This window comes from Macaca thibetana, chromosome 20 (genome assembly GCF_024542745.1).
Source record: "Macaca thibetana thibetana isolate TM-01 chromosome 20, ASM2454274v1, whole genome shotgun sequence".
NCBI lineage: Eukaryota > Metazoa > Chordata > Mammalia > Primates > Cercopithecidae > Macaca > Macaca thibetana.
Genome location: NC_065597.1, coordinates 9,596,413 through 9,619,367, shown reverse-complemented (window position 1 = coordinate 9,619,367; position 22,955 = coordinate 9,596,413). Strand labels below are relative to the sequence as shown.

The 22,955-nt window shown below is 49.5% G+C and overlaps 2 protein-coding genes and 1 long non-coding RNA gene across 3 annotated transcripts in view; 1 reads left to right on the top strand and 2 right to left on the bottom strand.

Moving 5' to 3' along the window:
* CA7 (carbonic anhydrase 7) overlaps positions 1-22,955 on the bottom strand; it is an 836,404-nt gene that overhangs the window by 370,325 nt on the left and 443,124 nt on the right. The gene's annotated exons all lie outside the window — the stretch shown is intronic.
* The window catches only part of BEAN1 (brain expressed associated with NEDD4 1), a 60,765-nt gene continuing 38,500 nt past the window's right edge, over positions 691-22,955 (bottom strand). The window contains exons 3-5 of the mRNA XM_050774963.1: positions 14,524-14,787; positions 5,864-6,014; positions 691-2,899 (exon numbers count right to left, since the gene is read on the bottom strand). Coding sequence (XP_050630920.1) covers positions 2,560-2,899; positions 5,864-6,014; positions 14,524-14,787 — 755 coding nt within the window. The 3' untranslated portion in view covers positions 691-2,559. The remainder of the gene's footprint in view (positions 2,900-5,863; positions 6,015-14,523; positions 14,788-22,955) is intronic.
* Positions 6,735-9,351, top strand: LOC126945043 (uncharacterized). The gene is made up of 3 exons (XR_007722277.1): positions 6,735-6,902; positions 7,569-7,645; positions 9,089-9,351. It is a non-coding gene; the product is annotated as an uncharacterized LOC126945043 (long non-coding RNA).

Genomic DNA, 22,955 nt, shown 5'->3' with positions numbered 1-22,955 from the left:
GAGACAACAGCTCATTTCAGTCTCATTGCCATTTTCCTCTCTTTCCTGGTAGTACAGACCATCAGGGTGCTACAAACCAACCACTGTTAGAGTAAAACGTGTAGTCTCTGAAGTTCCTAGAGTCGGGTCCTGAAGTTGATGGCCCATCCTCGTGACGTTATATCAGCCATATCCCAGAGAAATGATGTCAAGTTTCAGTGGGGATAAAAAAAAAAAGCAACTCCTGTAAGGCACTGACTATCCAAATATTCACATCGACAGGAAACTGACAAGGCTTCAGTGGTGCTTCATGTTGAGAGGTAATGAATGGGTAGGGATTGCTAGCTGGAGGTGCATTTTTATTTTGTTGCTATTTAGTGTTTCCTTTCCTTACAAGTTTCAGAAGGTATAAACCCTACTCGGGAGGCTGAGGTGAGAGGATGGCTTGAGACCAAGAGTTTGAGACTAGCCTGGGCAACATAGTGAGACCCTGTCTTTATAAAAGTTAAAAATCAAAAATTAGCTGGGTGTGGTGGGGCACGCCTGTAGTCCCAGCTGCTTGGGAGGCTGAGGTGGGAGGATCACTTGAGGGCAGGAGTTCAAGGCTACAGTGAGCTATGTTCATACCATTGCACTCCAGTCTAGGCGACTGAGAGAGACCCTGTCTGAAGAAAAAAAAAAAGAAAGAAAGAAAGAAAAAAAGAACCCTTATGCACTCTCTCAAAGTGTTACTTCTTGCTACATTTTATTGATGATATATTTATTTTGAACACAGAAAAGATACATTGTTGCTTATTCATTGCCTAGTCCAGGAACAAGGATTCAGCTCCATCGTTCAAACACTGATGAGTAGGTAGGAATTTTTATCCCTTTTTTTCCCCCAGCACTCTCTGGAGTTGCAGAAGCAGGATGTGTTTCTTAAAAGAGTCTCATTCCTGGAGCATTTTAAAGGCTATACAGTACAACAGACAGATATTTTTTGCCTAGAAAACAGTACACCACTAAGGTGGTCAGAACTGCTTGTAAACAAGTCCCTCCCCCAGGTGGAGTCTGGGGCTCCAGGAGGCGGCACGCAGGACGCTACAGAACCTCTGGGTGGGTTCCTTTCGGCTCCGCACCAGAACAGATTGCCATCCTTGCCACTCCTCTGCTTAAGAAAGAGATTACTAAATCGTCATAGCCCTTCATTACAGGAACAGAAATGTGGGGGTAGGGTGCTGTTGTTTAACGATGGGGGACAAGAGGTGGGAGGGAGGCAGAGTGATGGCTGCTGGCGATGCTGGCGGGGACACTCCTCAAAGACGCTTGGCTGCCACCCTCGGTGGGTTGGGTCTTCAGGAATCACTTCCATTACCTGCGTGGTCTTTGATGGAAATCACTGGGGTTTCTCGGTCAAGATCTGAGCCAGCCTTTCTGCAGCCAGGCTGACCCTACAAATCCCCTTCTGTGGCAGCAAGGCCGAGTAGCCTTCTGGTCCTCTTGTGGTGGCAAGGTGGTATTTATGGGGAGTATATCCCCTTCATTTTGTCTCTGCAAACACCCACGTGGGCAAGGCCAGAACACATTCACTCACCATCCCCAGCTATGAGCGGCCACCTAGGAGGACAGCACCAGCTCCGGGATCTGGCTCTGACCCATTTGCGTGCAGGCCACAGTGGTCGGCCGGGCAGGGACTGAGCGAGGGGCCACTTCTCTGCCTCAGAGAGGTGCCCAGGCAGCACTGCGGTGAAGCCACCTGGAGAAGGACAATGACCTCGTCTTCCTTGAAGACCCTTAGTCCTGGGCAGTGGCTGGACTGACGAGGGAACCGCCACTGCACACCCATGAAGGGCCCTGCCCATCCACCTGGGGCCTGCAGCTTAGGAGATGGCTCTACTAGCACCACCTGACTGAGGGTACTGGGGTTGGGAGGGGGCCTGGTGGGCTGTGAGGGCCTCCAGGTTGCACCTGAGGCCCCAGACCCAGGTCCCCCACTTTGTAAGTGGCAGGGTGGTGATGTTGTGGCTCATCTGCCCTGGAATTGAGAGATAGGCACAGCGCACAATGGAACCTCACTGGGGCCTGTCCCGCCTCCCAGGAGGACAAGCTGGCCCTGGGGTAGGGGTCAGGGCAGGCGGCTGACCTTGGATGGTCCAGCACTTTCCAGAGGCAGAATCAGAATTTGGGCACAGCTTGCCGGCAAGGGTAGGGGCAAACGGGCCTGGGAGAGGGAAGAGAAAGTCCAACTTCCTACTTCACCTCTTTCCCCGCAGCACTGTCTACAGAGGCACAACCAACAGGCCAGGAGGAGGGACGGGAGGCCAGGAGAGCTCCACATTCTGTGAAACCTTTGCCGGTGGGTTTTGTGTTTGTGGTGGGCCTGTGTGTGTGCATGTGCACACACATGTGGAGGATGTCTAGATCTGTGTGTGTACACAGGGTATGTCAGTGTAGATGTCTGTGTGTATACAAGTTTGGTCTGTGTGTGTATGAGTCACGAGTGCATCTCTGTGTGTGTGTGTGTGTGTGTGCATGCCTTTGTGTGCCTAAAGAATGTGGTTCAGCCCATAGGGACCAGCAGGACCCGGCCGGCTGGGTCCCTCACACAATCCTCTCTGGGCCGGAGGCTAGGGCCCGGGTTGGGGTGGGTGAGCCCTGGGAGCCCCTTGACCCTGGGCCTGGGCCTGGCAGTGGCAGCAGGCCTGATGGGGGGCCGGCTCCACACACAGCCTCATAGGGGGGAAGGGTGTCCATGGAGACCGTGTGGAGGCCACTTTGGGCCGGGGTTCTCTGCTCCTGCTGGTGTCGGCCAGGGCTGTGGCTGCTGCCTGAGTTGGAGGTGCCGTCCAGCGTGGGGCAGGAATCAGTCAGAGAGTAGGGTGGCGGTGCGTCCGTGGGGACATACAGCTGAGTGGCCCCTGGCCCCACACACTCCTCGTAGCTACAAGAGAAGAGGCTCCCTCAGTGCCCCACCTAGGCCTTAGGGCTGGGTCTCTCCCAAAGGCCTAGGTGTCTATCTGCAGTGACAAGCTGTCCTGGCTGTGAACCAGGGTGGGCCTTGTCCACGCTGGCTCCAGTGAAACCCTACTACTTCCCTCCACCTCCAAGGGGGACCTCAGAACCCCTGGGACCTGGATTCGGGACCTGACTCAGCCCTCATGTGCGGTGTGAGCTCAACGCATGAACACTGAGCTGCCCCGGGTCTCCGGTGCCTCACAAGCCTCGCAGCAGCAGGGACTACTGTCTAGGGAGCACCTCCCTGCAGCGCACTGGGTGTGCGGGGGCTGGGTAGGACCAACCTCAGGCTACAAGACACCTTGGTCTCCAGCCACTCCAAAGTTCCCGTTCTCAGTTTAGGAAAGAGTGACCTGGGCCCCTCTGAACCTACAGATGCAGAGCAAAAAAGCACCCACTGCCCTGGAAAGGACTGGCCGCACCACCCCTGCTCAAGCCCCTGGGGCAGAGGTGAAGGTGGAAGGGCAAGGGGGAGGACACGGGCCATTCATCCAGGACTGGAGGGGTCTCCTAGCACGGAATGGTGGAGGCCCTGACCCCTTTCCCTCTTCGAGTACTGATGGGTGATCTGCCTGAGGGGGGCTGGCAGGAGGGGACCAAAGGCCCTCCAGAGAAGAGCTCCCCATGGGGAGGGGGCTGCTCGAGGGCCCCGAGGGCCGTTTGGACACAGCCACTCCTGTGGGCATGATCACAGGCACAGGGCCCTCCTGGCCACAAGCTCCACCTGTCCCTTTCTCTTCCCACTGCCACTGTCTCTGGGGCCCCCAGGAGCTGAGGGCATAACTCTCTCCTTCTAGCTCCATGACCCCCCCACTTCTCTGAGAGGAACCCGTCTTGATCTCTAAGGCCAGTCTCTGCCTCGGTGGCTGCAGATGAGACCACAGAGGCCCCGGGCTCAGCCAGACCTTGTTGCCTGGGAGGTCTCGGCAGGTGTGTGTGTGTGTGTGTGTGTGTGTGTGTGTGTGTGTGTGTGTGTGTTTGGAGGGGGAATCACCTCTGTCTTCCTAGTCTTGCCCCCACCTTCCCCACCCCTCCCCACCCCTGTCTCATGCCTGCCCAGCCCTGTCCAGGCCCTGAACCCAACCAGCCTGGGGGGAGGTGCCTGACCACAGTGGAGGCCTGCAGCTGGGACACCCCCTCGTACCTGAGGCCAACCCAACGCTCTGCTCTGACTCAGGGAGAAGTCTGCTCCCAGGTACCCCCAGGGCATCTGTGTGCCTCCACCTCCATCAGAAGCAGCCCCACCGGTTCCTGTCCTTTTGATGAGCCTCACTGGGCAGAGGCAGTCTCCTTGGGGTCCAGCTCCTGGTCTCTGGGACCCAGCTGGCCCTTCCCCACACAGGCTAGAGCCACTGACTCCTAGGGGTAGGGGGAGGTGCCTGTGTCCTCAGGCTATGGCCTCAGGAGCCGAGGGCTCAGGTCTAACCCTGAGCCACATCCCCAGATACCCACAGTATCTTCCTCTCCAGGAAAACCCAGGAAGCAGGGTTATTTGTCCCTATTTCATAAATGAAGAAATGGAGCCCTTGAGAGCCACAGTGACATGCCTGAGAGCATCAACCTGGGCAGCGTCCAGGATGGGCTCAAACCCAGGTGGGTCTGACTGGAAAGCCAGGGCAGGGGAAGGGGAGAAGAGGTCAAACCCCACTGTGCCCACTGTAGTGCGGCACACGCGAGCTCACCTGCCTCTGGGCCTTTGTTCATCTGTGCCCTCTGCTGGTCACACCCTCCTCTGTATCTCTGAAGGTCCCAGTTCCTCCCAACCCAAGCACCACACATGCTTGACAAAGGCCGATTTCCCGTGTTAGCCCATCCTCCCTGATCCCCTCCCCTCGTCCTCCTCAGCATGGATAGTTTATCACCTGTGGCCTCGAAATAGTAGCGACACCACTGGTGGGAAGAGCCAGTGCCTTGCTGAGCATTTTACCGGCACTTCTGTGTCATTTTCATGAGTATCCTGTGGGGCAGGTATTATTATTATTATTTTATTATTTTTTTTTAGATGAAGTCTCGCTCTGTCGCCAAGGCTGGCGTGCAGTGGTGCGATCTCAGCTCACTGCAACCTCCACCTCCTGGGTTCAAGCGATTCTCCTGCCTCAGCCTCCCGAGTAGCTGGGACTACAGGCGCCCACCACCATGCCCGGCTAATTTTTTGTATTTTTAGTAGAGATGGGGTTTCACCGTGTTAGCCAGGATGGTCTCGATCTCCTGACCTCGTGATCTGCCCACCTCAGCCTCCCAAAGTGCTGGGATTACAGGTGTGAGCCCCCGTGCCCAGCCGGGGCAGGTATTATTACATGGACATTTCAACAATGGAGAAGCAGGCACCGCAGGATTAAGTAACTTGCTCATGATCATACAAGAAAGAGTTTCCAGAGCGAGTGCACCTGGGGCCATCAGATGTCGGCATATGGGCTCGTCCCCTCTTTGCTGCCCTAGTCCCTGGTGTTATTTATTGAAACACAATGAACTTTTTTTTCCCTAGGGGAAGTTGATCCCATGGTCACTGAAATAACCAAATACTCTCTGGCCTTCCCTCCCACCTCCAGGGAGACAGCCGGAGGAGCAGATCCCCAGGGAGCTCAGGACAGCTGCCATGGAACCTCCCCTGAAACTGCAAGGGCGTTCCTGGCACACCTAGTCAGCAGCCTGAGGAGCTGGGCTTGTCTCTTCCTTTCCTAGCACTTCCAGGTGACATCTGCTAAGTCACACTGCCTCAATGGGACCTACTTGGTCAGGAGAGGGGAGGAGGTGGCCATGCCCACTGAGCAGGTGTTTTCTGCATTTATACTATGTGGAGAGGTGCCACTCTTTCCCGTGATGGAGTTGGGGGGTCTTTGTGTCCAGGGCCCCATCCTCTAATGCCCCCTTCCCCACATAGCCTCCTTACCCTGGTGGAGAATCTGGGTACAGCTCCCTGAGTACCATGGCATCCACGTCCCCATCAGAGCTGATGTCCAAGGGTGGGGGCCAGTCCTCCGAGGAGCTGCAGGCATAGCGCATCCTGTGGCTTGAGCGGCTGTATGTGTGCCCGTCCAACACTGCAGGGAACAGACCACCGGCCTGGGCCTCAGACCAGCATGCAGGGACGTTCCTCATGGGTCTATGGGTCTACCTGGGGCCATGGAGGCTCAGATTCCCCACCTGACCACTCCTCTCCTCGCCAATCGCAGCTACCTTCATCCATCAGTGACAGCTTCAGAATGTGAGTGCCATTGTCGTGTTGGGCATGGGGATACAGAGAGGAAGCAGAGCTGGCCCTGTCCTGGCCAGCTCCCAAGGTGGTGGCAGCCTGCCTTGGGGATAGCCTGGTACTGGGCAGTGTGTTGTGAGGTTTGGTAGAGGTCCTACTGGGACTGTGGGAGTAGAGGCAGGCCTGACCAGTTGGGAAGTCAGGGAGGGCTTCCTGGAGGAGGGGCTGCTACAGCTGAGTCTTGTCTGGGATATAACCAGGGGAAGAGGGGAAGGCTGGGAGAAGGGAACTGAATAGCTTTCCAAGGAGGGAGATAAGAAAGAAGAGTGCTTTCTGTGGAGTTGGGCTGGGCATGGAAAATGGGGAGGAGAGTAGCAAGGAAAGAGGGCTGCAGAGAACTCTGGGATCAGCCCTCCCCCACCCCAACCACAATCAATTCCCTTTAGGTATCTTGGGGGGAAAAAAGGCATCTATGATGAGTCTGGCACCTCCCCACACTGCATTCTCCTCTGCGTCTTTTTTTTTTTTTTTTTTAACCATGTATCAGTACATCAAAGGCTCTGAAAAGTCCTGCAGCTAAGAAACACATTTAACTGTGCTTGTCCAGCATTCGACCTCAGAATCTTCCTTTCTTAGACCTAGTAACACTGCTTAGGAAATGCTGCTGGAGCAGAATCCTCTCATTCCACAGCTGAAGTTCCGGGAGGACCAGTGACTTGCTGGAGGACAACGCACAGTGAGTGGTTGGGCTGGAGGGCAGCTGGGTGTCTTGGTTCCTCCTTGCTAAGTTCTCTACAGCCTAGTTTCTGACAGGTGTAGTCCTGAATGGGAACAGTGGGAGCTGCAAAGGTGGCTCCGACACGAGGTCTCCCCAGCCCAGGGCTCCCAGGTGTCTCCTCCCCTCTGGGGGTGGAGCTTGACGTCAGGGGCGGAGCTATAACCTTTCTCCGCTGTGAGTGGCGCAGTTGCCATCCCCATTCTGCAGACAAGGAAGCTAATGCTCAGGGTCACATACGTGGTGAAGCATGGAGTTGGAATTTATGCAGTCTGTATAAACCCAAAGACTGCTCTTCCCACTCCCCTAAACTCTTTTCCCCACTCTTCATATAATAGTGAGTGGAAGAATCTGGATATGAAACGATATCTACTGGTACAATTCCAGGGTTATATACCGACACCAAGAAAGCACTCAGAAGAAAATATTCCAAACATGTTGATGGTGGCCCTGTCCAGATGACAGGATCATGACCCTTATTTCTTTCTTTATATTTCTTTTCTTATATTATCTATATTTTTAAGGTTTTCTATAATGAACACATATTACTTTTCTACTAGGAGAAATGAAGTCAATAACATATGCTGTTAAAAAGGAGCTGAAATGAGATTTGTTTCTCCTGTTCAGGGCACCAGCTGAGAGACAGAATTTTTGGAAGAACTTAGGGAAGAAACTAAGGAAAGACAACAGCACACAGCAAAAAGGTGAGGCTGGAAGTTGAACCAGGGCTGCTGGGCTTGGGTGCCAGGCACCCCTTCCCCCCACTAGCCAGCATTGCCAGGGAAGGGGTTTTGGGTTCAGGGAAGGGTTCCACCTGCAGGGCAGCAGGTGTGCTGGTCACACAGGGATCCCTGGGGAAAGTCAGGGCTGCTTCCTGGACCTGAGTGGATTGGCTGGTGGGCAGCACTGAGAGCTGTTAGGGTTGAAGCAAACTGCTATCTACCCTTTCTTCTTGGGCTGCTTTTTCTTGGACTTCCCAGAGGGGAGCATCTTGGGAAAACTGAGGCTGCCCTAAGGTGCTCAGACCCCAAACCTGAGACATGCAGCTGGGCAGAGCTCCTGAGAAACAACTGGAAATAAACGAGCACCCTCCACCCCCATTCGAACTTCCCAAATCCCTTCTTTTCCCTTCTCTCCTGACTTCCCTGTCAGCACAGACCCAGATAGTCCAGGAATCCGGAAGCCCTGCTTCCCACTTCACTAAGGTGAAACCTCCTCTTCACCCCAATACCGTGGTTCATTATTTAACATCACTCCAAGTTCACTGCCCCTTGACAGGTTCTGGGAGAGGGAGGAAGAGGAACTGGCACCCATGAGGACCTGCTGTGCTCAATTTCTATGATCTCATCTACCTCACAGCCCACTGTGGGAGGAGAGCAGTGGTTACCCCTTCCACCAGATGAAGGGACCGAGAGTGAAGTCACTTGCTCTAAACCTGCAGCAAGTGACAGGAGACAGAGTCAGCCACCAGATCTCTCTTGAAGCTCAAAATGGAACAGAATTACAGAATTTTCTTTTTCTTTCTTTCCTTCTCTCTTCTTTCTTTCTTTCCCTCTCCTTCCTTCCTTCCTTCCTTCCTTCCTTCCTTCCTTCCTTCCTTCCTTCTTTCTTTCTTTCTTTCTTTCTTTCCTTTCTTTGCCTTTCTTTTCTTTCCTGTCTTTCATCTTTCTTTTTTCTTTCTTCTTTCTCCTTTTTCTTTTTTCTCTCTCTTCTTTCTTTTCTTTCTTTCTTTTTCTCTCTTTATTTCTCCCTCCTTCCTTCCTCTGTCCCTCCCTCCCTCCCTCCCTCCCTCTTTCTTCTTCCTGCCCCACCCCCATCTCATTCTCAAACATTTGTGTCTCCTCTCTCTGTCTGGCTAGACTACAGAAAGGTTCTGTGGGCAGGCAGAGGGCCAGCTCTGTCCTGAGGGCAATGGGGAGCCATTGGGAAGTGGTCACAGTCCTGTCACTTTGGTCGCCTTGTGGAGAATGCCTTAGAGGTGCCAGGCTGGTGGCTGGCAGGCAGGGACAGCTGGCATTAGTGCAGTGGCCTGGGAGCAGGTTTTCTTGGAGAAAAAGAGATGATGAAAATAGCTCACATTTATTGAGCATGTATATACCCATTAGCCAGGTGCTGTGCTAATTTAGTCCTCACAATAACTATTTGAGGTGGATCCTCCGGTACCAGTTTTATAGACAACTCGCCTGAGGCACAGAGAGTTTTGGCAACTTTCCTGAGGATGCGCATAGGAAGTAGGAAATCAGGCCTCTGTGGACACCTGGAGCCTGAGGTGCCTGTGGGGCTTCGTGGGGTGATGTCCAGGGGACTTCTGGGCATGTCGTTCTGGAGCTGACCTGAGAGCTGGAGCCAGGTAAGGGAGGATGATGGATGGTGGATGAGGTGGAACAGGGAGTGGGTGTAGAGAGAGGAGCAGGACCAAGGTGTGGGATCTGAGGGACCTTCACCTATAAAGGGACAGAGGAGAGGAATCCATAGCCAGAGGGGTGGGACAGAGGCCAAGAGGGCTTCAGTCACCAGAGCTGGGGGGCTGTGGGTGTGTCTGACAGGTGGAAGGGGCCCAGTGCCAAAGGTTGGGGCTTGCTGGTGCACTGCCCCTCCCTTTTTTAATTTTTTTTTTTTTTTTTTTTTTTTTTAAGGGACAGGGTCTTGCTCTGTTGCTCAGGCTGGAGTGCAGTGGTGTGATCATAGCTCACTGCAGCCTCAAACTCCTGAGCTCAAGCCATCCTCCCACCTTGGCCTTCCAAAGTGCTGAGATTACAGGTGTTAGGCACCATGCCTGGTGGTGCTGCTTTCATGTCCTCCCACAGCTGCTCACAGTGTGTTTCCCTCTTCCCTGACACCCTCCCAAGGCTCCCAGCAGCCCCTGCGCACCCTCCAGAAGGCCAGGGGAAGGTGTGGGGCAACAGCACCTCTGGGCTCCCTGCCGAGGCCCCAGGAGGTGCCAAAGTTGGAGCTGAGAGCAGAAGTGGGGCAGGGAGGCCAGAACCCCACAGGGGTCACCACTACCACAGGCTACAGCGGGGAAGCCAAGGCCTGATCCTGCTTGGCAGAGCTGTGACCTCGGTCATCCCACGCACTCCAGGGACAGCTGAGGCCTCGTTCATTGGCACCAGTCCCGAGGCCACCATAGGCTACAGAGGGGCTGGCCCACCCCCAGGTACATCTCTTTCCTCTGCGCCAAGGCCAACGGCTCAGCCCTCTCAGCTTGGGAACTACTGTGGGCTCCTAGCATGCGCTCCAAGATAAGTCATTGAACAAGTTGCTTCTTTGTGCCTCAGTTTCCCAGTCTTAATTTTTTTCTTATTTCTTTAGAGACAGGGTTCTCTCTGCTGTCACCCAGGCTGGCATGAAGTGGTGAGATCATAGCTCACTGAAGCCTTGATCAGGGCTCAAGGGACCCTCCCGACTTAGTCTCCTGAGTAGCTGGGACTACAGGCATGTGCCACCACACCTGGATAATTTTTACATTTTTTTTTTTTTTTTTTTTGTAGAGATGGGGTTTTGCTGTGCTGCCCAGGCTGGTCTCAAACTCCTGATCTGAAGCGATCCTCCCACCTCGGCCTCCCAAAGTGTTGAAATTACAGGTGTGAGCCATGGCACCCAGCCCAGTTTCCTATTCTTTATTTATTTTTTATTTTTTGATACAGAGTCTCGCTCTGTCACCCAGGCTGGAGGGCAGTGGCATGGTCTCTGTTCACTGTGACCTATGCCTCCCAGGTTCAAGCGATTCTTGTGCCTCAGCCTCCCGAGTAGCTGGGATTAGAGGCATGTGCCACCATGCCTGGCTAATGTTTGTATTTTTAGTAGAGACAAGGTTTTGCCATGTTGGCCAGGCTGGTCTTGAACTCCTGACCTATCTGTCCGCCTCAGCCTCCCAAAGTGCTAGGATTACAGGCATGAGCCACCGCACCTGACTAGTTTCCTAGTCTTTTTTTTTTTTTTTTTTTTTTTTTTTTTTTTTTTTTTTTTTGGGGCGGAGTCTCACTCTGTCGCCCAGGCTGGAGTGCAGTGGCCGGATCTCAGCTCGCTGCAAGCTCCGCCTCCCGGGTTTACGCCATTCTCCTGCCTCAGCCTCCCGAGTAGCTGGGACTACAGGCGCCCGCCACCTCGCCCGGCTAGTTTTTTGTATTTTTTAGTAGAGACGGGGTTTCACCGTGTTAGCCAGGATGGTCTCGATCTCCTGACCTCGTGATCCGCCCGTCTCTGCCTCCCAAAGTGCTGGGATTACAGGCTTGAGCCACCGCGCCCGGCCTAGTTTCCTAGTCTTTAAAGGGGGCCACTACATCTTTTGCCTTGAGGATAAAATATGGTGGCTCCTACCTTGCCCATGGAGCGCTTCCTCCAGGCCCAAGGCTGGGTAGCCGGGAGTCACCTGTGGGCCCTGCTCTCATGGATGCAGCATAATCACCCCGTGACTGAGACACTGAGGCAGGCGTGAGTGCAATGCTGAGGAGGTACAGGGGAGGGGGACACCCATTCACCTCTGCCTGGTAGGTGTGAGGAGAGGCCAGACAAGCTCCCATAAGGAGGCAGCCTTTGAGTGGGGCCTGGAAGGCTTTTTTCGGTTAGAGAAGCCCAGGGAATGGCAGTCAGGGCAGAGAGAAGAGCCCAGGCAAAGGGGCTGGAAGGAGCATGGACAGGACACTGGAGAGGAGTGGGAGGAGCTGGGTAAGGGCCAGGCTGTGCAAAGGGCAGGCGGCAGGATGACCATCCTGGGTCTGCCCGACACCCTCCAGGGCTGGGGGTCCTGGGTTTCTCTTGGCGGGGATGGGCATGCTCCGGGCAGGAGCCCTGGACTCTCCAGGCTCAGGCTGGTGATGCGGGGGTGGGACTGGCCCATCCTGGCTTGTCTCCTTGGGGAGTCCCTGGCTTCTGGGGAGACTTGCAGAGACTGGGTGGGCTGAGTTTTCCACGTCTGAGTTTTTGACGTCTGTTTTATTTATGCTGAACTTTCTCTTTGATCCTCATTGTTGGACAGTGAGAACAGTCCACTAGCCTGCTGTGTCTTTCCTCAACTGTGGCCACTTGTCCCGACTTGTCCTGGGATGTCCCTCTGTGTCTTACATAAGGTCCAGCCTCCTGCTCTTCTGGTTCTCCTAACAGCTTTCCCAGGGGAGCGACATCCAGGTCTGAGTGACACCCACTGTGGCCATGTACGTGTCTGCCGGACACTGCCTTGAGCCCATGGGGTGGCTCCCAGGGGCGTCTCCCTGACATCTCCACCTCCAGGCAGTGCTATGCAGCCGGCAGCCTGTGGGTGCCAGGTCAGGCTGCCTGGGCTCAAGTCTGGGATCCACTACTCGCTGGCTGGGTGGTCCCACCCTGTTACTTAATCACTCCAGCCTGAACTTTCTGATCTGTCAATTGGAATGATGATAAAAGGTAGGACTTTTATCATCTCACTAGGACTATGGTGAGGATTTTGCACAGTGAGATTATGCACAAACAGCGCCAGGTGCCCAGCAAGCACTCCTTACTTATTGGCCATTACTACCAGGCATCTGTTCACTAACTCCAGCTACCCCTTAGTCCCCTCCTTAACCAGTTAACTCTGTGATAAAGGACAGGAAATACCCCAAACCTGGCTAATCAGGGTGTGTCTGCGAGGGGGAGGAGGGGCTCCAAAGGCCAGGGCTGATCAGATCCAATTCAATCTATTTTTTTTGTTTGTTTGAGACGGAGTCTCGCTCTGTCGCCCAGGCTGGAGTGCAGTGGCCAGATCTCCGCTCACTGCAAGCTCTGCCTCCCGGGTTCACGCTGTTCTCCTGCCTCAGCCTCCCGAGTAGCTGGGACTACAGGTGCCCGCCACCTCGCCCGGCTAGTTTTTTGTATTTTTTCGTAGAGATGGGGTTTCACCGGGTTAGCCATGATGGTCTCGATCTCCTGATCTTGTGATCCACCCGTCTCGGCCTCCCAAAGTGCTGGGATTACAGGCTTGAGCCACCGCACCCGGCCCAATTCAATCTGTTTTAAAAATGTTTCCTATCTTCCTTTTCCCCAAGCTCTTCCTGCCTTGGAGCGTGAAACGCCTCAGGTCTGGCCATGGCTGTGGCTCCTAGGAGGTTGGCATCACTTCACCCCACAGTGTGAAGGGTGCCTATTGCTGTTCAGCATCTCCAAGGTCCTGCTTTTCTTTTCCCTGTCTGGTGGTGGCCTTGGGCCTAGGCAGAAGCCCCTGAAGGCCTGTGGATGGTGATTTGGGAAGGAAGAGTCTGACTTTTTCCTGCCGTTGAAAATTGTCTGAGAATGGAATGCAATTGAATTTTTTCCTGCTGCCTTCGACAGCTGGCCCCTTCCAGGAGTGACACAGTTAGGTGGCTGCGTTCTGTAAAAAGTTCAGGCATTCTGGCCACATGCACAGATTTGGGACTGGTCAGCCAAGAATTAGCCACCAACTCTGTTTAAGGGTGATCCCAACAACTGGGAGACCCTCAGATCAGTTCTATTTGCACTCTGCTGGCTCACCAGGGATAGTTTCATTCACTCATCATTTATTCCATCAGTTAATCCATTCACTTATTCATATATTCACCCCCATCAACCCATCCCACTGCCCACCTATTTATCTTTCCATTCCTCCACTCAGCCCTCCCTTCCATCCCTCCACTCAGGCATAACACTCAATCCACCCATCTATCCATCCCTCCATTTTCTCATTCATCCATCCTTTCATCTACCCATTTATCCATTCATACTCTCCACCCATCCATCTCTCCACCCATCCACTGACTCTTCCACTCAACCTCCATCTATCCATCGCCTCACCCCTCATCCATCCATTTCCCTATGAGTCCTTCTCCCTTCTCACCCATCCATTCCTCTCTTCATTCATCCACTCATCTCTCCATCCATGCATCCATGCATCCATGCATCCATGCATCCATGCATCCATCCATCCATCCATCCATCCATCCATCCATCCATCCATCCATCCATCTGTCCATCCATCCAGGCACCAGCTGGACCAGCCCTTGGTGCAGCCTGGACCAACAGTGGCAGGGGAGGAGTGATACACTCTCCCTCTGACCTTCAGTCTCACTCTGAGTTTCTTTTTTTTTTTTTTTTTTTTTTTTTTTTTTTTTTTTTTGGGGACAGAGTCTCGCTCTGTCACCCAGGCTGGAGTACAGTGGCGCAATCTTGGCTCACTGCAAGCTCCACCTTCCGGGTTCACGCCATTCTCCTGCCTCAGCCTCCCGAGTAGCTGGGACTACAGGCGCCCGCCACCATGCCTGTCTAATTTTTTGTATTTTTAGTAGAGACGGGGTTTCACCGTGTTAGCCAGGATGGTCTCGATCTTCTGACCTCGTGATCCGCCCGCCTTGGCCTCCCAAAGTGCTGGGATTACAGGCATGAGCCACTGCGCCCGGCCTGAGTTTCTCTCTTAGCAGTCAGCTGGGCCTCTCATGCCACTGAGAACATTATGGTGGGCACCTGTGAGCTCTTCCTGATCACCCAAGACTTCTAGGATGATTTCCCGACCACCCTGCTCCACCCAGGGCAGAGTTGCCAACTCCTTGATGCCTCCTAGGTTGCAACTGCAATCAGATGAGGTCCCAGGGCCCCAGGCTGGGCAGCAGCTCACCGTAGCCGTGCTCGTACTCTCGGTGTCGACGCCGGCGGTGGTGATGGTGGTGGTGGTGGTGGCGGCGGTGGTGGTGGCGGTGCCGCTGAAGCCGGGCCTGCCTGTCCCTGCGGATGCTGCCCACGATGATGGTGATGCAGGAGAGGATGATGACCACACCTATGACAGCGCTCGCCACCAGCACGGGGGACACGAGCAGATGGCTGTGCTCTGAGCTCTCTGAGAATGTGGGGTAGAAGTAGTTGGTGCGGTTGTATCGTGCTACTGTGGACAGAGAGAGAGGACACTGAGCTGGAGCCCAGGCCTGCCACACCCCTTCCTCCTCTGCCCCTGCTGCCCTGTGAGCTGTTGCTCCCTAAATAAATGGAGGAGGGTCTGGGCTCAGGCCCACAGACTCTATCCTGTCTGCTCCTGGGAGGGAGAAGGAGAGCAGCACCTCACTCCACTGCCTACAGGAGCCTCTGGTAGTGAGGGCTGACTGTCCCTCCTCTCCTCTGAAGCCTCTGCCCACAAGCTGAACTACCTCACAGATAGGAAAAGGGAAGCTCAGAGAGGGCAGTGGACTTGCCCAAGGTCACACAGCAAATTAGTGGTAGAGCTGAGGCTTGAATCCAAGACTCTTAAAGCTAGACAAGTTGAAAGGTCAACATGATTTTACCAATGTCTTAGGAAGCAATGGGGGATGTATAGGGGGACAGAGTATGAGGAACGATTCTGCTGGCTTCAGGCAGGCCTGGGGCTGTGGGCTGAAATTCACCCAGTTGCATCAAGGGGTTGGATCAGATGAGAGAAGGTTTCCCAGAAGAGGGAAGGCCAAGGTGATCTTGGAGGGTGAGGATGAGTTAGCTCAGGGAAGGCAGGGAGAGGCATTCCAGGCGGGACAAAGGCACAGAGGGGTGGAGGGACTTCCAGGGAGGATGTGGTGTGGTGGGAGCAAGAGGAGAGTGCAGGAACCTCCTCCAGGACTAACAGCTGGATCCTTGAGAGTCCTACAGAAAGAAACTCCTGGGGACAGGTGACTTAGTCCTCCCACTGGAAAAAATGATGGAGCCTTGGGAGCTGGGGTCCTGGGGAGGGGTCAGAGTCAGCTAGGGGCAGCCATAGGCACCCACTGCCTCACTTGGACGGTCAGCTCCTCATTAGTGAGTGTCTTGGAGTGTCACTGAATTCCCTCCAACTCAGCCCTGCAACTCAGGATGCAGCTTTCTCCTTTCACAGATAGGTGGACTAAGACTCAGCACTGGTAAGTGACTGGCCCATGGTCACTCAGTTACTCCATGGCAGAGCTAAGCTAGAACCTAGATCTGGCTTCAAAGTCCAGTGCTTGCTCTTCTGCCCTCAGTGCATCTCCTGCTCTCAGTGCAAACCCTTCCTGAGGCTGCCAGCCGGGTCTCTGAACAGCAGTAGGGAGCCAGCTTCAGATACTTAATGAACCACAGGGTCACGGGCAAGCAGCAGGAAGGTCAGATCTTTCCTGGGCTCTGTTCTGAGAAGGGTCCCTTTGCACATTCTCCCAGAGCCCATGTTCAAGTGCCAGCTTTGCATTTGTTACATATGATCATGTCTGGTTTCCAGGGCTTGTGTTTGATCACTCTCTGTGTCCTCAAACTCAACAATGGGGCTGGGCACTCCAAAGTTGCCTAATGCATGTATTGAGTGAGTAGCTCCAGTCTTGAGACCAGATGGGGAAATGGCAGGGAGGCCTTGCGATGCCTCAGGAGAGTAAGGCCTCTGTCTTGGGTGGTAATCAAGGACAGCATGGGTGACCACCTGCCTAAGTAGCTGTAGGAGGGCTTTTTTCCCAGGTGAGGGCCTGGTCATCTACCAATCAGAGGCTTGACATTCAGCTGTGATTGCTTCTCCTTCCCATACCTTTCTAGCACTGACTCCAAAAGCCTCAACCACATTCAACCTACGACAGGAACAGGTGGTAAAGCACAAACTCAGGACCTTAGCTGGGGCTAGAAACATGCCCTTGGGGCAGGTCTGACCCATGCTGGTGGCTCTTGCAGCCTACTGGCCTTCATCAGGAGGGACTGAGATGGAGGCCTTAGTGTCTGGGCCTGTATGTCATCCCACCCTGAGAGCCAAGCCTTTGCTGAAGTTCACTGTGAGACGCTCCCCTGGAGAGGCATGCACGGGAGAGAGGGAGCGCCCTAAGGCTTCGGTTGGACATGCATGCTTCCTGACTCTCCGATGTGAGAATGCAGGGTGTGGAGATAAGAGTGACTCCATCTTGGATGCTGATATAGTTTGGCTCTGTGTCCCCATCCAAATTTCACCTTTAATTGTAATCCCTATAATCTTCATGTGTTAAGGGCAGGACCAGGTGGAGGTAATTGAATCTTGGGGGCTGTTTCTCTCACCAGTACTGTTCTCGTGATAATGAGTGAGTCTCATGAGATCTGATGGTTTTATAAGTGTCTGGCATTTCCCCTGCTTGCACTCATTCTCTCTCCTACTGCCCTATGAAGAGGTGCCTTCTGCCATGATTGTAAGTTTCTTGAGGCCTCCCCAGCCATGTGGAACTGTGAGTCAATTAAACCTCTTTTCTTTATAAATTATCTAGCCTCAGGTGTTCATAGCAATGTAAGAATGGACTAATACAGACGCTAATCCGCCATGTTGACTTCTGATTAGCCCCAGTCCTGTGAAAGCCTCCTAATTCTCACTTTATTTACTGTCCTTAGCATAAGAACATGTCAGCCTTGATGTTATTGCACAAATTATAGGTTATGACGCATGTAGCATTCTTGCCTGTTCTGGAGGGCTGCCTTTAATTGTCTTGCACAGAGCATGTATACTCTTTCCCTATGATATATAAGCCCTGGGTCTGGGGATTAACAGTGTGGAGATCTACCTGTTTTGCTGCTGTCCAAGACTACGCTTCCATCCTTAAGTTCCCCAAATAAGTCACTCTGTACTGAAAAATTAGATTTGTCTGCCTCACATTGTGAGTTCTTGGCTACTTCTGCATTTGGGGGTTGCTTTGCATATATGGCCTTTTAAAGAACAATGGGGTATAAAAATTCCTGGAATTCTTTGAGGGTCAAACACAGGCCACTGTTTTCAGAGCTCCTACTATGTGTAGGATAAGTGATAAGAGCTCATTTCATTCTTGGAGCTATTTCAGCCATTTTCTCGCCATTTTACAGGTGAGGACACTGAGGCTCAAGGAATTTTAAGTGATTCATCTGTGGTCAGACAGCCAGTACATAGCCCAGCCAGACTCTCTCTGGGTCTTGCTCTCCCCAGTAAACCTAAGGAGCTGGATAAGAAGTTCTCAGATATATAAGAAAAATAGCACAAAAAGAGGGATGAGGGAATAGAGTTATATAGGAGTAACTGGAGTAACTTAATTCTCATTGGAATGAAGTTAGTATAAGTATTAAGTAGATTCTAATGAGTTAAGATGTATATGGCAAGCCCTAGAGCAACCACTAAGGACATAACTCAAATATAGTGAAAAAATCATTAAAGAAATTAAAATATTACATTAGAAAATATTCACTGGAAGCAAAAAGGAGAAAAAGAGAAACAAAAAAGACATGAAACATACACAAGACAAAAAGCAAAATGGCAGATGTAAATCCAACTGTATGAATAACATTAAATTTGATTGATTAAATAATCCCATCAAAAGAAAGATTGTCAGAATGGGTAAAAAACAGAATCCAACTATATACTGTCTATAAGAGTCTCACTTGTGAACCAAAGACACAAATAGGTTGAAACTAAAAGGAAGGAAAAAGAAATGCCATGCAAATTGCAATAATAAGAAAGATGCAGTGGCCATAATATCAGAAAAAATAGACTTGAAGACAAAAAATGTCATTTTATAGTGATAAAGAGTTAATTCATCAGGAAGTTATAACAATTATAAACATATATGCACCTAATAATAGAGTCCCCAAATTCATGAAGCAAAGTTTAACAAATTGAGGGAAAATGCAATAAAATAATAATAGTTGGGGACTTCAATATTTCATTTTTAATAAGGTATAGAGAAACTAGGCAGAGACCAATCAGGAAATATAAGATTAGAACAGCATTATACACAAACTAGACCTAATAGACATCTATAGAACACTTCACCCAACAACAGCAGAATATGCATTCTTCTGAAGCACACGTGGGACATTTTTAAGGATAGGCCATAATACAAGCCTCAATAGATTTTAAAATGATTGAAATTGTACAAAGTATGTTTCTGGTTACAATAAAAAATTTGAAATTAATAACAAAAAGAAATTTGTGAAATTCACAAATACATGGAAATTAAACAGCACACTAATAAATAGTCAAATAAAGAGAAAAGCATAAAGGAAATTAGAAAATACTTTGAGATAAGTTAAAATGACATTGCACTAAAACTTGTGGGATGCAGGCTGGGCGCAGCGGCTCATGCCTGTAATCCCAGCACTTTAGGAGGGTGAGGTGGGTGGATCACTTGAGGTCAGGAGTTTGAGACCCGCCTAAGATGGTGAAACTCCGTCTCTACTAAAAATAAAAAAATATTTACCCGGGCATGGTGGTGGGTGCTTGTAATCCCAGCAACTTGGGTGGCTGAGGCAGGAGAATCACTTGAACCCAGGAGGCAGAGGTTGCAGTGAGCAAAGATTGTGCCACTGTACACCAGCCTGGGCAACAAGAGCGAAATTCCATCTCAAAAGAAAAAACTTGCAGGATGCAGCTAATGCAGTGTTTAGAGGGAAATTTATGTATGTACATGTCTACATTAAAAATGAAAAAAGATCTCAAATCAACAACCTAACCTTCTACCTTAAGATACTGGGAAGAGAAGAGCTAATTAAATCTGAAGTGGGCAGAGGGAAGGAAATAATAAAGATCAGAGTGGAAATTAGTGAAATAAAGAATAGAAAAACAATAGAGAAAGCCAATAAAACCAGACGTTTTCTTTTCTTTTCTTTTTTTTTTTTTTTTTTTGAGACAGAGTCTCACATTGTCTCTCAGGCTGGAGTGCAGCTGCAACCTCTGCCTCCCAGGTTCAAGTGATTCTCCTGCCTCAGCCTCCTGAGTAATTGGGAGCATAGGTGTGAGCCACCTCGCCCAGTCTAGAAGTTGGTTCTTTAAGAAGATTAACAAATTTGGCTGGGCACGGTGGCTCACACCTGTAATCCCAACACTTTGGGAGGCCAAGGTGGGTGGATCACTTGAGGCCAGGAGTTCCAAGTCCAGCCTGGCCAACATGGTGAAACTCTATCTCTACTAAAAATACAAAAAATTAGCCAGGTGTGGTGGCTCACACCTGTGGTCCCAGTTACAGGTGTTACCACAGACTTTGCAGAAATAAAAATTTTCAAGGAATTCTATGAACAACTAACTGTATGCCAACAAATTGGATAACTTGGATAAAATGTACAAATTCCAAGAAATACACAAAAGTAAGGAAAAAGACTTAAAAAGAAACAGAAACTCTGACGAGTCCTATCACAAGCAAAGAGATTGAATTATTAACACGAGAAAACTTTTCAGCTTCCTTTTCCAGAAAGAAAATCCCAGGACCAGATAACTCATTGGAGAATTCTACCAAAAATTTACAGAATAAATAATAACTTTAATGCATACAGGATTTTGGTTTGGGATGAGAGAAGAGTTCTGGAGATGGATAGTGTTGATGGCTGCACAGCAATGTGACTGTACTCAATACCAGCAAACTATATACTTAAAAATGGTTAAAGTGATAAATTTTATGTTATATATATTTTATCACAACACAAAAAGCTAAAAAGGAAATAATACCAATTTCCGTACACTTTTCTAAAAAATAGAAGAGGAGGGAACACTTAGCAACTCATTCTATAAGTCCAGCATTCCCATGATACCAAAACTAGACAAAGACATTACAAGAAAAGAAAATTACAGAACAATATTTCCTAGGAATATAGATGCAAAAATCCCCAACAAAATACTAGCAAATTGGATCTAACACATAAGAAGGATTATACACCAGGACTAGATAAGATTTATCCCGGGAATGCAAGATTGGTTTAATATCCAAAAAATCAATCAATGTAATATACCACATCAATAGACTTTAGGACAAAAACTACATGATCAAAACAGAGAAAAACATGACAAAATGGAATTCTCCTTCTTGATAAAAACACTCAACAAACTAAAAATAGAAGAGAACCTCCTCAACCTGATAAAGGGCATTTATGAAAGACCCACAGATAACATGGTGCTTAATGGTGAAAGACTAAAACCTTCTCCCTAAGATCAGGATCTAGACAAGAATGTCCACTTTTGCCACTCCTATTCAACATTATATTGGAGATTCTAGACGGGGAAACTTAGGCAAGAAAATGAAATAAAAGGCAATACAATATGCATTTAATGTATTGTCAAATACAATATAGGAAGAAGTAAAACTACATTTGCGGATGACATAATCTTGTATATAAAAAATCCTAAGGAATTCATTCAAAAACTATTAGAACTAACAAATTCAGCAAGGTTGCAGGATACAAGACTGATATATAAAAATCAACAGTTTATTTATATAGTAGCAATGACCAAATCTAAAATGAAATTAAGAATGAAATACTCAGGAGCAAATTTAACAAAAGAAGTACAAAACTTAGGCTGGGCACAGTGGCTGACACCTGTAATCCTAGCACTTTGGGAGGCTGAGGCCAGTGGATCACCTGAGGTCAGGAGTTTGAAACCAGCCTGGCCAACATGGTGAAATCCATCTCTACTAAAAGTACAAATAAAATTAGCCCAGTGTGGTGGCAGGTGCCTGTAATCTCAGCTACTCAGGAGGCTGCGGCAGGAGAATCGTTTGAGCCTGGGAGATGGAGTTTGCAGTGAGCTGAGATCGCGCCACTGCACTCCAGCCAGGGTGACAGAGTGAGACTCTGTCTCAAAAAAAAAAAAAAAAAAAAAAAAAAGCACAAAATGTATACTCTGAAAACTCTAAAACATTTTCAAAAGAAATTAAAGACCCATATAAATAGACATCCCATGTTTGTGTTTCAGAAGACTAAATATTAAGATGACAATACTCCCCAAATTCATCTGAAGATTCAACACAATGCTGATCAAAGTTCCAGCCTTCCTTGCAGAAACTGAAATGATCTTACGCTGATCTTAAAATTCACATGAAAATTCAAGGGGCCAAACATAGCTAAAATAACCCCAAAAAAGAACACAGTTGGAGGGGACACATTTCCTGATTTCAAAACTTACTACAGAGCTACTGTGATCAAGATAGTGTGGTACTAGCATGGAGATAGACATATAAATAAATGGACTAGACTTGAGAGTTGAGAAACAGACCCTCACATCATTTATGGTCAGTGGATTTTCAGCAAGGGTGTCAAGACAATTAAATGGAAGAAAAAATAGTCTTTTCAACAAATGGTGTTAGGATAACTGAATGCTTACATTCAAAAGAATGAAGTTGGGTTCCCTATATAATATAGAAAAATCAACTGAAAATGGATTAAAGACCTAAATGTATGACCTAAAACTATAAAACTCTTAGATAAAAACATACGGATAAGTTGTCGTGATTTTGGATTTGGCAAATGATTTTTAGATACGACACCAAGAGCACAAGAAGCAAAAGAAAAATAGATAAACATCAAAATTAAAAAACTAGTGCATCAAAGGATACCTTCAAGATGGTGAAAAGACAGTCTGTAGAATGGGAGAAGATATTTGTGCATCACTTATCTCATAAGGGACTTGCACCTAGAATGTGTAAAAAGCTATTACAACTCAATAATAAAAAGATAACCCAATTAAAAATTGTCAAAAGATCTGAATAGACATTTCTCCAAAGAAGATACAATTGGCCAGTAAGCACATGAAAAGTTGCCCAACATCATTAGCTATCAGAGAAATGCAAATCAAAGCCACAATGAGATACCATTTCATACCCACTAGAATGGCTATAATAAAAAAGACAGATAATGCCAAGTGTTGGTGAGGATGTGGAGAAATGGAAACCCTTATCAACTGCTGGTGGGAATGTAAAAGGTACAGGTGCTTTGTGAACACAGACTGGCAGTTCTCAAATGGTTAAACATAATTATCACATGATTGAGCAATTGCACTCCTAGGCATATGCCCAAGAGAAATAAAAACATAAGTCCACACAAAAATTTGTACATGAATATTTATGAGTATTATTCATGGTAGTCCCACAAAGTATATGGTGCACAGCTGCCTCTTTCTCATCCTTTAGATCTTTCATTGAAAGTCAGCTCCTCAGAGAGGTTGCTCCTGATTGGCCTCCACGCCACTATATGTTATATCACCCCATGTGTTTTCTTTGAACAGCAGTCATCACAATCCCTAAACATCCTGCCTATTTGTTTACTTGTTTATTAAATTATGATGTCTTTGGATTCCCTGTCCACCTCATTAGATTGTTAGATCTTTGAAGGCAGACATCCCAT